This window comes from Diadema setosum, chromosome 22 (assembly GCF_964275005.1).
Source record: "Diadema setosum chromosome 22, eeDiaSeto1, whole genome shotgun sequence".
Taxonomy (NCBI): Eukaryota; Metazoa; Echinodermata; class Echinoidea; order Diadematoida; family Diadematidae; genus Diadema; species Diadema setosum.
In genome coordinates, this window is record NC_092706.1 from 4509046 (window position 1) to 4527044 (window position 17999).

The 17999-nt window shown below is 38.5% G+C and overlaps 1 protein-coding gene across 1 annotated transcript in view; it reads left to right on the top strand.

The window, feature by feature from the left end:
* Positions 1-17392, top strand: part of LOC140245477 (protein Wnt-9a-like) — a 61186-nt gene extending 43794 nt beyond the window's left edge. The window contains exons 3-4 of the mRNA XM_072325047.1: positions 12074-12348; positions 16828-17392. Coding sequence (XP_072181148.1) covers positions 12074-12348; positions 16828-17310 — 758 coding nt within the window. The 3' untranslated portion in view covers positions 17311-17392. The remainder of the gene's footprint in view (positions 1-12073; positions 12349-16827) is intronic.
* Positions 17393-17999: the final 607 nt, after the last annotated feature.

The window sequence follows — 17999 nt, forward strand, 5'->3', positions numbered from 1 at the left end:
AACATGCGAAGGACAAAACAAGCACAACGTGACACATGAAACGCAAAGAATAAAAACAAAATTTGCCTAGAAATAGCTTTCAAGGAATGAATGGTATTACAGTATATCAACACATATGATATCACCCTGAAGTAAGTTGACAATTTTTCACTATACAGCATTCGAGATAACGGAATATGATCTTAGGGAACGGCAAATAAATCAAGCTTAGTTACTGCGACCACATTAAAGCTGAACATTCAAAGATATCAAACATGAATAATTTTCCACGAAATTGCAAATACAGGTTAAGTCTTCCCCATTTATTACAATTCCCGACCTCACAAAAAAGATCTGTACAACATGAAGCGAAAAAAAAAATACCCTTCTAATTTCTATTTTGAAAACCTACCGGAAACTCGCCGAACATGCCTGATATTTGTGACGTCACTGAATGGACTCACCAGGCAAATAAAGCAGACTATGTCCTATAGACAATGCACAGATTCAAAGGTGTAACTGTTTTCCTAGGTGAGCGTTGTATTGATATATATAGCCGAATAGCAAAGTGAATGTATAACGCCTTGTCATTTGAATGACCTGATTAGAAAAAAAAAATACATCAACTGTAATGACAATCTATCAAATAAAAGGCAAAATTCAATTTCTCTCGTGCTCCTGCAATGTAATTTTCTTTGAATGTTCACTTTTCTTTGAATGTTCACTTTAATGAGCAGGGGCACTATCGCACATGTATACTCATAGGGCGGAACAGGTCACATGACCTCTCTTCTTCGCGGTTAGCCTTGCTCGATGCCAAGAATTGTTCAAATTGTCGAACTTTTCTGAAGACGTTGTCATCATGTCATGTGAGAGAATGATTCGTGTAACTCTTGCTGGAATGGCAACTTCCCATATAGTAACAGCCAATCAAGAAGCTGGATTCTTGTCGTTACCATGACAATTGCCATTCCAGCTTGTCATATCAAGTTTTTATGAAATGGGGCCCTGGTGAAAAAAAAAACAAAAACAAAAACAAAAAAAAAAAAACAAACGAACAAAGATTGTGGTTGATGAAGGATAAAACATTTCGGTCTTCCTTTCAAATATATAAGACATTTACACACTCACACCCGCACACACACACACACACACACACTTTTTTAATTATTATTTTTACTCGAATTTCGTTCGATATCGTTATCGTATTCACAATGAAACGAATGCAAACAATGATTTTATGCAAATTCGTACAAACAACAAAAGACTTGTACAGAAGACAAAAATATGTATGCAACAGTCTTACAATATAAAATTCACCTTGATCAACTTGATCAAACTCATTAACATATGCTTGCACATACACACACACATACACACACTTCTTTTTCAGTGGTATTTACTCGTTACCATTCGAAATCAAGGACAACATTATAAATTGTTAAAATATTCGTTATGCTGTGAAATGTAACAAAATTATCAAATATTTTGGACACAAATGGTAACGTGCTACTTTTTCCTTCAAGAACTCGAGAAAGGTATCACAAAAAGTACACTTTAATAGAGCACGATATTATTCTCTTTTAGAGCTAGACAGTAAAGTTCAATTATTGCACAATACTTTTTCTTAGGTTTATCTACTTGTATAATATTTTGTTGTAATATTAATCATTTTATTAGTCTTTCTTTGTATCTTTGAAATTTGTGCTGAATTTGTGTTTGTTCTAATGCAGAACCAACCCAAACAAACGAAAACAAGAATACCACAGTGAAAAATTGATCAAAATCCGAATAGAAATAAGGAAGTTATGTAAATTAATGTTTTGCTACAAAATGGTAACGGAACACGTGTTTGCGATAGATGTGATTCCACATTTCATTTTTCATTTCATTTTATTTGGCAGAATATAAAACAATGTACAAGAAACAAGAAACAAATACATGCCAGGACTCCTAAGAAGCAAATTTATGCTTGTGGCTGGAGCCCTCAAACCAAAAAGGATAAAATACTGTACATACAATCACCAAGCACTTTTTGTGATATGGACTAATACACACAGAAGATTAGTCCAAATTAAAATAACACAATGTGTACTCAAGTCATATGTTATTGACACAAAAACATATCTTTGCTTAATTTGTTGGCAGACATAGTACACACACGCACACACTCGCACATTCATCCATAGTATACAGAGAAAAAGAGATGAGAAAGAGAAAGGTAGAGGAAGAAAGGAGGTCTAGTCAGTCATGGATACCATCTGTCTAAATACACTCTGTTTATATAATACTTTAAATCTGGAAAATGTAGTACTACATTTAAGGTCACCATCAATAGAATTCCATTCCTTGACACCTGTAAAACGTATGGATTGCAATCTTAGAGTGGAATAAGTAAAAGGTTTACGAAAATTGTAGCGGTACCGGGTGGGATATGAGTGGAATGAGGAATTCATATGGAACATGTTTCTGAACACATTGGGCAACATATTTTGGTGATACTTAAACACGAATAACAAAACATTCAGCTTGACCAGATCGTTAGCTCACAAAATGAATAAGTGAGCTAACGATGTCATCTCGTCACTATTTTCCATTGATCGTGTACCAAAACAAACATGATGAAAATCCATTTCTTCTGCTATAAAAGTGTAAATCATAATGTTATTTCTGGCTGAATAACTTAAAAATAATGATCAGTCGGATATGTTCGGATTTGAGACTGGGACATCATTGCGGTATCCCCCAAAAATAGAATTTTCAAAAATTTTTAGACTATGTATATGGCAAGTTGTCTACTGATGACATCATCAGCTCCCATTTGCATATTCATATTGACTGTTCAAAAACTGTCTTCTAAAAATTAGTAAAACTTCACAACAGTTTTATAAGTGAATATCCTAGTATTATCCCGATTTTGATCAAATTTTTAATATTGCACTTGTTAAATCTTAGTCTTTCTTTTCAAACTAACATTTGTCTGATTAGAAATTATCATTAACTATAAATTTCGTCAGTTAGAAATCAACTAGACCTAATCGCATCCTTCGCGTCACATTCCTGTATAGTCGTGTAAAGACCTAACAACGCAGATGTATAGAGGGAAGAGCATCAGAAGATTACAGGCATTATTGGCCAAAATACTATTCTACGCTAATTACTTTGTGTACAAATCAGAAGAAAATGATGACGTCATCTCTTCTAATCAAATTTTGTATAATTGAGGTTTTGACCAGTATCATGACATGTATTTGGTGGAAACATTTACAACCCTCAAGAATGTCAACAATTTTATAACGTCTTTTTTATTGCAAGTCCGATTTCGATGAAAACTCTGCATTTCGCTTCGCCTGATAATGCTCTATTCATTGAAACCAGCTCGAACATGGTTTTTGATTGGATCTGGAAACAAAAGATGTTCCCAGACAAGATTGAAGTTCGTCCCCATTGGAGTTTTCCTTGACAGAAAATAATTATACAGTACATTCTCAGAATTTAGCAGGGAAGGCGCATATAGAAAAGAGCCAAGGAGAGAGGAAAAATTTTCGAAGGAAAATATGAACAAGGCGAAGTTGTGAACTCACAGATCGGACAGAACAAGGCAATGTTAAAACAATACAAGCGTGCGAAGTACAAGCCAGCAGTATAAGGCCCAAAAAAAAAAAAAAGTAGACAGCAATACTATTTTGAAAGCGTATACAAGGGAATGAAACTTTGTGGGTGGGAAATCTCTATCAACATTTTATTCCAGGATGTAATCGGCATGCTGTTGCTTCTTGTTTCACGCGCCATGAATTCGTACCATTCCGAAACGCCCGATTTCTCTACATGTCCCGTGGTTCGCATTGCTCCTAATTTATGTCCACGTTCAGACGCCGCTGTCACGATAAAAAAAAAAAAGTGAACAATGAGAACGTCCCTCGGAATTTGACACTTTCCGCAAAAGCTATTCGGGATCCCTAAGTATTTTTCGATGGATTAGGGGGTCAAAAGTGCCGAGACTTGACAATGTACTTGGAAAGTGAGTCCCTTGTCTTCACCGGAGCCAGGGATGGCGTTGGGCGTCTTCCGAGGAGTCTTTTCACGGAGAGAGGGGGACAAAATATCAATACCTAGCCCGGGGCTTCATGCTTGCCCCTTAAACCCACCACGTCCAACTTTTACCCCGTATCATCAACACTCAGTGGCAACCATTTACCGAAAAAACAGAAGACATGTAGCATGTCGCATGCCCTCAAGGATTTAACTAAAGTCGAAACTCTTATTTCTTCCCTTCTTTTTCTCACTCCCCTCCCCCTCCCCCTCCTGTCTTCCTTCTTTCTCTTGAGCCAATGTGAGGCTAAAATGTTCTCACAACTAAAGCTGAACTCGTATTTACTGAACTTAGATACTGAGTGTATCGATGCTAACTAATGTATTACAAATGTGGTAAAAAACGGAATGAATTTCAAAACAATCGTCGGGATGGACTCGCAGCCTAAATAGGTCTAGATCAAATTCGTGCCATCAATAATGCAATATGTGAAATCATCATTCCGCTTTCTTTGTATGCCACTTCGCTTGAATGAGATTGAAGTCAGTAAAAAAAAAGAAGAAATTAAATTACATAACGGGTTTAATGTGTGATGAGTTTTTTTTTTTTCCATATGTAAGACACAATTTTACTTAACGCCATCATTATCCCATTTAATTTGGCTCGGCGTTTGTCTGCCTAGTATATATTTGGTCAGCTACATGTTGAACAATGGTTCTCCAAAATGAAATGCAACGTGACAAGATGGAAAAAAAAAGATAATGAGATAAAAAATAAACAAAATGCAATTATACAAAGATATTACGATTTTGATTGACAAATTACATAAGATGAATAATTTGTCATCATTAAGTAGATTTGTTTAGTTGTAAGAACCAGTTAAGGGTGGAATTATTACCAAATATGGCGAGAAATCATAAGTGTTTTGACATGGAGTAAATCAGAAAGCGTTGCTTTAAAAATGGAAATACTGAAGAAGTGTTCGAAGAACAATGACATTTGTAATACGCTTTTATTTACTTAATTTTTAAAAGGGTTCACTTATAAAATGCTTGTAGCTAATTTGATTGCCGACAACCGCATGCGCATCTCTGTCGATACTCTTCTAATACAAAGAAGGTACAAGTATAATATCATCAGCGTTCAATAATATAGTCAAAATACTGAGATAACAAAGTGACCTTCGTTTTGCAAAATGATGAAAATAGTAGGCTACTTAGCAGTGCAAAGCACATAGTCACGTCCCTAATTATGTTTTGTCTTTGTCACATTTTACACGATTACAGTACATGCTCCCTGTTGGTTTAATGACCCGATCGCACAAAGCAATACAACATGTCACCTTGGGAAACATACCAACTCTTCACACTCTTTGTTTTAAGTCAGTAAAGTAAGGTACGGCGCCTCACTGTAGCGAAGGATACTGGACAGGTTTTCGGCGGGCCTTAAACCCGTAACCTTCGGCGTCCTAACCACTGGTCTACCGCCTGACAGACATTCTCTTTCATTAGCAGACGAAGAACACGTGCAAGCCCTACACCAAATCCGTCACCATGTTTTCGCCTGTCCGCGGGAAGTGACCCTAATTAAAACTTTACGACACATTGGGATTTACCTTCCTAATTTCATCCCTTCACCTGGTACTTTGGCATTTCCTCTCATCTACACACACACACACACATACACACACTCACTCACACATTCTTACCCTCTCTCCCGCCAAACGTATCTCTCTCTCTTTCTCCCCTGCTACCTGCTAACAAAGGTCATTGACCCTTTTAGATAATGAGTCTCCATTAGTAAAAAATTTAGCCAGACCTTCAGACGTATGTCTCCCGAGTGCCCAGCAGCTGACCAGGGAGGTGGAAGATTCTTCCACCTCCCTGAGCTGACGGAACAGCGCGACTCACACACACTCGCCCCCACATGTACACACACACACACACACAAAACGCACGCACACACACACAAAATCACACAGCACCCCCGATGAATTATACCCAAACGCACGCACACACACACACACACACATACAAAGTGTTCAACGAAAATTAGCCTACACTACACATTCAGCATGTTCAATTCAAACGAACATAAAAGTTTGCACCGCGAGATTTCATCGCGCGAGGTTATATTTGACGGCATGCGACAAAAATCTGTTGCACACCGAGGACATTGGCCTTCCGGGGACATGACAACAAGCTTCCGGAATTTCTGGCCGCACATTGTTATATAGTGGCAAATCTGATAGAGACCGATCTACACGTGCATTTACATAGTACGCGCGCGCACGCACATATGCATACAAGTTTGGTTAGTCTATTTGAGTCATATGTGGTCAGTGAATGACTGACTTTTGGCAAACTTCGCACGCCTCAGACGAGCAAAATATCAGTGTAGTTAGTCACTTGCGCTAGCGACAGGTGTGTATCCTGTCTGGCGGAGGCTTGACCTATCGCTGCCAGGCAACTGTAGTCTCTTTCGCGGCCGAAGCTCTTTGGAAGTGATGTGCATGGGTAGCATTGTATAACGAAGATATTTTCCTTTCTGCAAATAATATGAATATTACTGAACACAGTGATGCTTCTGATACAAAAGTTGGATCAGTCCTTCTAACTCTAATTCTTTTTTCAACAATCAAATTTAGTTAATTTGTACAATGATAGTGATAATTATGATTATGACAACAATGATATTGATAATTATGATTATGACAACAATGATATTGATAATGATGATAACAATAATAATAGCAATAATAATCAATAATGAAATATTTATAAAGATTATAATATTAATTGATGGGAATAAATAAATGTAAATACTGTACTAATTACGTTAATTGTTATTATCAATATAACAATAATGATAGAAATTATTATAACATTGAAAGTGATCATAAACATAATATCATATCACAGTAACTACACTAGTGATTATCATTCTGATATTAGTCATGATTTAACATGGCACATTTCTGAGTTCAGCATAACTGATGACCTTATTAGGAAACATTTAAAAGTGAGGTTGCCTTATCAAAATCATATGATACCATGATGTACAGGGGAATATTTGGGTTTAATTCAGACATCTCTTATGACAACGATGATATGTGACATGATACTAAAAGTCACATTTTACCTGCAAGTTTATTCAGAGAAGGAAGTAAATGAACAAAATGTGGACATCTTTCAGAAACAGAATGTGTAATATTTGTCAAACTTTTTACCGAGCACTCACATCTTCAGTAGTGCTCCTTGTGTAGTTTTGAGCCACTCAAACCCCCAAGAAAGTTCCCGAATGTCTCGATATCTGTCAGCAGACCGTCTAACTAGGCCTTCGCGCGCAATTTAACGCAAAAGTTCAAGGAGGTTTTAATGCTGAGAGGGGGTAGATGCACGTCTGCGGGAGGTATAGCTCCAACCTTCCGGTAGTCAATCGTGCGTCGATTGACTCCTTTGGAAATGATGGCGCAGTCCCGTGAATCATCGCCAAAAACAATCTCTCATGCTGAAAATATCTCGGCTCCGAAACATATGAAGAGTAGTAGAAATAACGTCTCCATTTTTAAATGTCACTAAAGTAAAGACTTTAGTATTCAATTCAATTCGACCTAATGCAATTCAACTTAGGTCAAATCACTCAAGCCAAGGAAACACGAACCCTCGGCAATACGTTTTCTTGGATACCTGACTTGAGGCACTCATGTATTTGGAACAGGAATTTGGTAATAAACTTGCTTCATCCCTTGAGATTAAAAAGACAAGTCATTACGTAAAAGTCTAGGAACTACATTGTCTTTTTTACATCCTACAACCATTGTAGGTCCATGATTTGACTGATCAAAACAACGCTCAACTTCGTTATTGGCATACAAGAGATATACTTTTCTATAATAGATATTGAGTGCAGTAGTACATAATCCGCTAAGGGACCTGGTACTAACACATTCTAAATGCGGGTTGACGAATTATGTCATCGCCTCATTCAACTGTCCCGTCCAATTTCGTTTCATTTTGAGGTTGCAATCTCATTAGATTCTCACACACATCCGTGCGTGTTGCATTCATCATAGCTCTCGGCACTGGCTCGGCTCTAATCTCGGCTCAACTCTCTGTCGTTCTTGCCTCGGCTCGGTTCTCGATTCGGTTCGGTTTCGACTCTCGGCCCTGCTCGGCTCTATTCGGCTTCGCTCGACTTTTTGCCGACCAACCCTTTTCGTTATGATTTTCAATACATTCAGTAATATGAATAGAATCATTTTACGAGAGTTTAAGCATGTATGAGCTGGATAATACATAGAAAGCCTTTCATAACCACCGCTAATAATGGAGATCTGTCAATATCAAAATCTAGATTTCCCTTTAATGTCAAAACCATTGTCGTCATTTATACCATTATCTTACAATGTCTATGGATCTCTAGAACGTGTGTGTTCTTATTCCAAAATTAATGGCATGTCTAAAATATTTGACAGAAAATAATACTAAACGAGCATTACAATGTAACCTTTTTAATTTATAGGATTCGATATGTATCCTAGGTTATCTGTTCGTAGACTTGAAAAGTGTGTGTTCCCCGTCGAATCACAAGTCATGACACAATCCGTATGCAAAGCTTAATCTTCCAATCTGCCTGACCTTATAATATCTGAAGGGGAGCGTCATATTACGACGAAAGGACGACCGTTTCGTGTTCGAGCATCTGATCAGACGCTTAACTCTCCATTCATGCGCCTAGCGGCTGACAGGCTAATTATTTTCAGTGCATATCAGCTGGTAAATAGTCACACGAGCCCCTCCCCCCCCCCCCCCCCACACACACACAATATTATTCAGTCACGTGACAGCACTTTTCAACCACTGGGGGCGGGCTTGCGACCTATTAACCGCATTTTCACACCAGATAAAAAGGTGTTGATTGCCGTCATTTAAAAACTCGTCTCAGTCCACGATATTCGTCATTGGCTGATGAAAGCTAACGGTAACACATTCTACATGACACTGCACTGAGAAATAGGTTATTAAGTTAGAAGTCTCCGTCGCACTTGTGGTCCCGCTCAACCAAAAATAACATCCGAGTGGGTGTTCAAATCATCTGCTTATGGACATTATTCGTATAGTAACAGATAAGAGATAATTTCCAGGTGGAATCTTCAAAGCCATTGGTCCCCCCCCCCCCCTTCCCCGCAAAAAAAAAAAACAAAAACAAAAACAAACTGAATTGAACTGAACTGAACACCCCAAAAATCATTAAAATGATTATCTTTGTCCTAAAATGTTATGAAAGGAATCAAGAAAAAGACAAAAAGTTTAGAGCCTTCCATATTTGATAGATTTTAATTTCAATGGCTTTTTCTCATAGCGAATGGATGATCATATTCTCAAATTATATCAAATATGAGAAAATATGAGGGAACTGAATCAGCTCGGAGGCAAAGGCTTAACATAACTGTGATGGAAATGCAGTAGGCATGATTATCAATCTTTGACAATCCGCAATATTTCCACAACACGCCTCAGCAAATATAATCGCTGGCGTCAACCAGCACTTCGACCATTATACTGCCACCTTAAAGTGGTCATCGGCGTTATTCATCTAAATGTCAAATCAACCACTTTCATCTCTTTTCTTAACCACAAATGCGGAGTCTAGCCCTTCCTTCATCAAGACCACGTTATCTCATGATTTCACGGTGACTGCAAACTGTATCCTCACATAGTCGTTTGACCCCATTAAGTGAAATGTAACCATAGCAAACACCCCATCATTTACCATGCAAGTAAGGTCGCGAGTAGTAAAAGCCGCCATCTTCAGTATCCCGTAGTTTTCTTTATCGATAAAGTGCTCAATTCCATTCAATTCAAATGATTTTATTCCCATATAAAGTAATACAACGTAATATACATAACGCTTACATGAGTACAAAATATTTTAAGGTATTTTGAATCACATATGCTTCAACAAATTATAATGATATCAACTTTGTATGTCGATAAATGAACAATTGAGAAAATACAGTTGTATTTTTCAGCTGTATATGGAAAATGTTGGTATCATTTATGACGTCAGGGTATCACCCCGTGTCGGATTGACAATCAAAATGACAATGCAGAGTATCCCTTCGTGTCGGATTAAAGATCAAATAGTGTCAAAGAATTTTTAGGTGAACCAAAACTCGAAGAGTTCATTTTCGTTAAGCTCGATAAGTCCGTTACCTAGATCGGCATTCTTGGATTTAAAACTCTTAAATTTGTACTCAGGCGAGAATGACGAATCTAGGTTTACAGTATAGAGAGTAACCTGCAAAATCGGTTCGAATACCAACAAGGTTCGTCCCAGGAAGTATCCATCCTTGGTTCTTCGAAGGCAGATAATTTAAAGGAAACCAAAGCGCATATATAATATATATATATATATATATATATATATATATATATGAATTCAGTGAAAGCAGAAGTCGAACAAATCGGTGAAAGTTTGAGGGAAATCAGGCAAGGCGATTCAAAAGTTAGGAATCTATCGTGTTTCAGTGCCGTCATCTCTGGATAAGGAGACTACTGCACTTCATGACGTCATTATTGACAAGAATAGAAAATATGAAGAAAATTCAACAGACTGTCACTTTTCTATCATAATGAAAAAGCACATGACTTACCTCTTTCGAAAGCAGGGGGAATGGCATTACTCCTTACAATGTGGATAACAAGTCGATGGAAAGTGTATTTTTCATGACAACCGAAATTTTGTGCAATTATCCTTGTATTTTCATCGTTGTCTAAAATGACGCCATAGACCATTGCAGACTGTAGTAGTCATCATATCCAGCAATGACAGCGCTAAAACTAGACGGTTTCAAAAAATGAACAATGGTTTTATCGAAATCGTTTCTGTAATTAACCGTCTAAAGTTATGGTTAATGGAGAAAATTAGTGATATCTCCTTGTGTATATTTGAGGCTTTATTACGAAGTGTTTATTAAGTTAAGATGCTTTATGATAAAACTGAACTATACATATGCATCAAATGTGATAACTCGAACATCTTTTTTTCTTTTTTTTAAATCACGACTCCCAAAGGTAAACAGTGGCTTTAAAAACTGTATTTGTAGGGTTTGACGAAGCGGGGGGGGGGGGGGGGGGTAGGGAGGAGGGGGAGGAGAGGGAAGAGGGCCGCACTGGTGACAAAACTAGACCCCGACATGTCAACACTTGGAAGTGCTAAAAACTGTTTCCTCCCGGTCGCTCGACACAGTTTTACGGGAATAAATCTGTCATTCGATGAATGAAGGTGACTTAAAGTGTCGCCAGAGAGTCCGACCAAGTTTAGGTCTCAATACGTGCCCCCGTAAGGCGTTCTTCGGCACCCTAGCACGGTCACTACCAAGTGTTTGCAACGTCTCCTTTCTTCTGCCCTTCGGCTGACAGAAAGATAGTGAGAGGGAAAAAAATCTCAACAGAACATATTCTTGTAGAGCTTTTCAGAGTCTTTGTCTCTAGTTTGTAGCTTATCTTCATTTCACGTGGAAACAAAGTTCGAATGCCTTTTATTTTCAACACCGGAAATCCACAAACATGAAATGATATCGAAACAGCTCTAAACGGCCATTTGTTATCTTTAGAACATGACGCGATCTCCAGTCTTTTGCATCGATTCCGTATGAGTTTTCTGATCAGGTGCAAGCTATGTTTAGGTACAATGTATGAGTACACGAAAAATGTTTGCATTTTAGTCTCATGGATATGTCAAAACTTGCCTTGTCAATGCTATATTGCCTTTGTCATGTTTGTCTTTTTATCTTCTGCATCGCAAAGGAAATTTGTTATAATGTTGCAGTGTAAGAGGACCTGAAGCTGTCCTATCGTTATCAACACGTGTGTTTTATTTTGACTCGTAGTACACACGGGTCAAGACTGATTTCTTCTTTGTAATCACACAATATTGCTGAAGTTTCCTGTCTACAAATGAAGTACCGAAGATCCGTAGAGACAGTGTCGTACGAGTCTAAGGATATCATGAAATAATGATATACATTTCTGAGTCCCCGTGGCTGTTTTACAGGGATGAAGGAGACGGCGTTCCTCTCCGCCATCAGTTCCGCGGGACTCGTCCACGCCATCGCGCAGGGCTGCAGCCGCGGTTCGCTTGAGCGCTGCTCCTGCGACGAGGTCAGCTTCAGCGACGAGGCGAACCGCGAGGCGTGGAAGTGGGGCGGGTGCGGCGACAACCTCAGCTACAGCCAGCGATTCCTCAAGGATTTCCTCAAGGGCAAGTCCACGGGGAGCAGGGATCTACGGAGCAAGATGGACCGGCACAATAGCAACCTCGGTCTTCGGGTAAGTCTTTCACGAGATAATGATGATGTGAGTAACTCGCTCATCGCCGAGCTTTATCCGCGAGGATGTTTCCGGTTCATGTACGTGACTCTGAATTTTCGATGCAAGATGGTCTCTCTCGCCCCCGTTCTGTGGTTGTCATTCGATTATCCATTTGTATCCCATGTCATTCAACATCATGTTCCTGTTTCTGTTTTCATGTTCCTCTCCTAACCCCACCCATCTCTTTTTCTCTAACCTTTTTTTATCCCTTACATTCTACTCTCTTCCTGTATATCTATTATGTTTATTTCCTCCTTAAAGGGATGATATAGTTTTGGTTGAGATGGGACTTAAGGTTTCCAGAAATTTGTGAGATAATGAAAATCCTTTATGAAACCTCTGATGAAATATGAAAGAGCATTTATTCTAAAAAGAAATAAAAGTTTATTTGATGAAAATGTTTTAAATGGCCGAGATATCCAAAAACAAAGAGGTCCTAATAAAAGGTGGGACCCACCTTTTTATTAGGACCACTTTGTTTTACTTTGTATTTTGATATCTCAGCCATTTAAAAGCCGATTTTCATCAAATAAACTTTGAATTCTTCTGAGAATTGTATACTCTTTATTATCTTACAAAGTGGTTTCTAATTATCTCGCAAAAAGTTAAAACCTGAATACCCCATCTCTACCCAAACTACACCATCCCTTTGACCTGAATTTCTCTCTGTACTATTCACCCCATTCTCGTACACAAACTTTCTCGTCATCTCCTCTTTGTATTCGATTACTTTCATTTCCTTTCATTTCGTTCATTTCATTTCCAACAAATATGATTATAGCATTTGAATACACCTAAGTAACACAACAATGTAACGAAACAAAGGTTCAACAAACTGTAAACTGAGATATAATGTTATAAATCTCATGACAAATCCTTCAAGAAAGTTGCTGATAATGGACAATAATGAACTGCTGAAAAATAGTTTGCAGTCCCCTCACAAAAAAAAAGATATCTGATTACAAAATTCACAAAACTGAGCAAATTGCGTGAAAAAAGAAGGAGAAGAAAAGTAAGGCAGAAAAAAGTACACACATACAGACACATAAACAAACACGAGACAGCTCTCTTATAAAGGAGGAAAGAAGAAAATGGAAGAACAGGAAAAGAAGAGACTATCTACATAGTGGACAGAGAAAAAAGGGAAGGAAGAGGAGATGATAGGTCAAAACCAGGGCACTCGAGTCATGAGATGATACAGACTTACCAAAGTATAACGAGTTAAAGAGAGGAGTTGTTGTAGGGGATACACAATTGTAATGAAAAAAAGGGGACTTGAAAATGAAGCTTACAAAGACTTAAGTCTTATTTCATTCTTTCATGTTTAGACTGATCTCAGCGAGGCTTTTAGGTGCATAAAACTTTCTAACAAAGGTTTACCATGGTCTCTACTCCTAGCACTACATCGAAAGTTCGGCTACAGATAAAAGAGTGTCTGGCCTTGCAATGTAATACATGTACCTCGCGCAGGTGACACTGTGCATGGGGTACTACGGGCAACTCAGACTACGTTTACGTGTCTTTACAGCAGCGGGTCATAATGATACCATCATCCCCTCTCATGGGAGCATTTCATGAAGCATTTTGTCCGACAAAGTTGTCGGACAAAATGCTCTCAGCCAATCAGATGCATGGATTTCAGTAGTGTGTAACAGTTTGTCCAAAAAATATCCGACCAAAACGCTTCATGAAATGCCCCTAGGTCTTGCATTGAACTTCAAACGAATCTAAACATGCTCAATTAAAATATGTACATGTATAATACAGTTGTATATCAATTTCAATGGTGCCTTATGAAAAACAAGCAAACAGTGATGACTTATGGGTCCGAATTCACGAAAGTGGTACAAATGAAACCATGGTTTAAACCATGGACAAAAGCCATGGAGCGCCAAGTGTCGCATGGAATGATTATTTTGTAACGAAATTACAACATTTTGTAACTAAATGAATATTTCGTCCACGAAATAATGGTTCCGTTAACGAAATGGTCTTTTTGTCGACGAAATGACCAATTTCGTAACGAAATATTCCGTGCGACAATTGGCGCTCCATGATTTTTGTCCATAGTTTAAACCATGGTTTCATTTGTATCACCTTCGTGAATTCGGGCCATAGTGGGTAGGTCTATTTATAGTTGTAGTGGCCAAGGTCAAGGTCTTACAGTTTGCTCGCATGATTATTTTTTTACCCAAAGAATTGTGTAACCTTAATATGTATTGCTTTTACTTCATTTATTATGACTCAATAGCAATTAACTCATCAGTATCGTTGTATCACTTATGCTCGAATCAATTTAGTGATAGATACGGTATTATCATAACGTTTTCGTCCGCGGAGGGCTATGCAATAGCAAGCACATACAAGTCTGCATAAATTAGAACAAATCGATTCGTTCTGCACTTTATCGCTTGAACTCTCCACCAACCCCACGTGCTGTCAGGACAGAAATTTGAACTCTGACCCACTGCAGATAACAAGTCTTCTCCCTTTCAGAAGACGAAGATAGATGACAATAACTGGTCTTACGCCTTCTTGTTCACTTTGAGCACGCGAAGCGTATAAAACACTTCCCCTGCAAATATCCAGCACAATTTGCCTTCACGTCAGATCTCCCCCCCCCCAAAAAAAAAAAACAACAACAACAACAACAACAAACAAACAAACCAAAGACATTTTTACTCTAAAAAGGAAACGTAAGCAGAGTAGTAGAAATTAAAAACAAAAATAGATCATAGCCCGGGATCGTAGCATAATTTTCATGTACTTACGAATACCTTGGTCATGTAAACATGTCTTTTTGATCTGTTGCATATGTCATCATACTTTTAAAGGCATCATCACTTGACATATTTTTTTTTCCACCAAATATGGTGTACCTCAATTTTTTGTTCTTTCGTTGTTTTAGGTGTTGTAGATGTTCGTGGTTTTTATTTCTTCTTCTTCTCCTTCTTCTTCTTCTTCTTCTTCTTCTTCTTCTTCTTCTACTTCTTCTTCTTCTTGTTCAGTTCAGTTCAATTCTATTGCTGCATCCATTCTTAATACAATATAACAAAATAAAGTAAATCGTCGGCATATTTATAATTTCATGAATTATTTTCATGCATCAATATACACCATGCATGCATACAATACAATTGCAGGAAAAACATTCAAAGAGAGAAATAAAAAACATAGTACATGCACAGGAATGTCTAGGGACCCAGTGCTTTGAGTTTATTAATGGAGGGACATTTGAAGAGAAAACTTGGGGGGATTACCCAGAGGAGAGCCTGAAAATAAGGCTACGTATGACTGACAAAAATAGTTCAGAGAGCAATGCGCGGAGCGATATCAGTTTCGGACAACATCATGTCGTAGTATACATGTAGTTGGTGCATGATGAAGACTGAACTGTTTCAAGAGAGATAACTTCAGGTCATGTGCGGGTTACATCGAAGATGACATGACATTGGCAGCTGAGTTATTCAAAATGTTATCTGTTTTCTCATGCTCTGTAGAACTTTCTTCGTCTTTCCATGACTGACATACGTTTTCACGAATGTCCTGCGGACGTTGGTGACACGACATTTGCTCCCACGACAATTGCTCCTGTTTTATTTTCTCCAAGGACTTAGGGTTAGGGATAGGGTTGTGATAGGATTTTAGGTTTAGTTTGATGTGAGGATTAGGATTAGGGTTAGGGTAATGTTTGTGGGTAGAATTTATGTTTGGCTTTGCATGCAGATTTTTCATGGGACGAATTGTCTCATGAGCAAGTGTCATGGAACCGTGGACGTTGTGGTTTTCGTAACGAATTTTGATATTCATGGTTCATGAATCACTTCAGTGAAGAAATGAAAATCAGCCTTACAAAAAAAAAAAAAAAAAAAAAATATATATATATATATATATATATATATATATATCACAGACTTTAATATCGTTGTTTCATCATCCCTCCAAAGAGAAAAAAAAGTCGAAAAAGCCTAGTTTAGCTATTATTCACCTACTATTTCATCGCTTGATTAATTCCTTTGTATTCTGGAGTTCCCAGGTAAACATTAAGTACACCACATAATAATATTATATGATCGTTTGCATAAGATATTTGATGCAAATTATGAATGAAGTATACTGCCATGCATGGTACTGGAAAAAATATACAAATTGCTGGTTTGACTAGTTAGCGCATGAAATTGTGAACCCACAAAATAAATGCTACAAGCTAGCTCATGAGTCATATATAGTAATCAAAATATCAAAATTTCTTCAACTGAATAGAGTATGATATCAGAAGTTGAAGTTTCATCCGAGTTGGATTTGAAATAGTGACAGCCATTGAAACGTCATCATATGTGTTTACTGAATAGCGGAATTGGTCTTATAGGCCTACCATGATATGCAAATTAGTTGACTTATTACTATGTTCATCTTTTCTCTTTGTTTCTGGCCCAGGCCGTGAGAAGACGGGTGCAGAAGGTCTGTAAGTGCCACGGCATATCGGGAGCATGTACAACGCAGACGTGTTGGAAACAACTTGGTCTCTTCCACGACGTCGGCGGCGATATCAAGCAACGCTACGAGCGCGCTGTCCAAGTTATTCTCGCTAACCGTGCGGACGGTGAAAACGAACTCGTCCGTCGTCGAGCGGCGCGGCGAGGCGACGCCGGTCGCGACGCCACGGCGTCGCCGGGGAAAGGCGACCTGGTCTACGAGAGAGCCTCGCCCGACTTCTGCTCGCCCAGCATCTATTCCGAAGGCACGGGAGGACGCGAGTGTGACAAGGTCAGGACTTGTGATAGTTTATGCTGCGGGCGTGGTTACAACATCCGGAGCGTCATGGTAACGCGAGCGTGCCAGTGCAGATTCCACTGGTGTTGCGATGTCATCTGCCAACGTTGTACGACGCGGGAGGAGATTCACCTGTGTAGAGTCTAGGCGCATCATCAGATCGAGACAAACTGACGCTTAATGTTGCAGTGCACAAATTGGAGGCCCTTGAGATTCTTCCAGCTCAATAGCGAAACAAAACTATGAAATAGATATCACTATCTGATATTGTCCGTGTAGGAAAAATCGAAGATGATCAAAGCTAACATCGAGAACCACGCGTAAAATGAGAATCCTGTACAACGTGACGTTCCAGACACCGTTGGACATGTCCGAGAGGACGGTAATCTGAAACAAGCGTGATGCGTGCTCGAGGTATAGAGGACAGAACTGAACTGCTTTTTCGTCGTGCACAAAGGACTAGAAATGGACTAAGTTGAAGCAAGTTTGATACCATTTTCATTTATTTGTAACATAACGTCTTGACATGTTTCTGAACAAAAGACACTTCCAAGCGCATCGAAGAGATGTCTTCCGTCGTCTGCTAGTGTTTGATATCACGTGTTCTTTTCCTTCTGTCTGCATGGCGTATGTTATAGAGCTTGATGAATGAATGGTAAGGGACAATAAGGGACAATGACCCCTTTTCGAAGAAAAATGCTTGCAAAAGTACAAATGGACTGAATTATCTAACATTAATTTTGTCCAACATCTCTCAATATATGTGAGCAAACACACGATCGAGGAATTATATCGTTCACATTTGACAACAAAATGGTATTTTTATCTGACTTGAA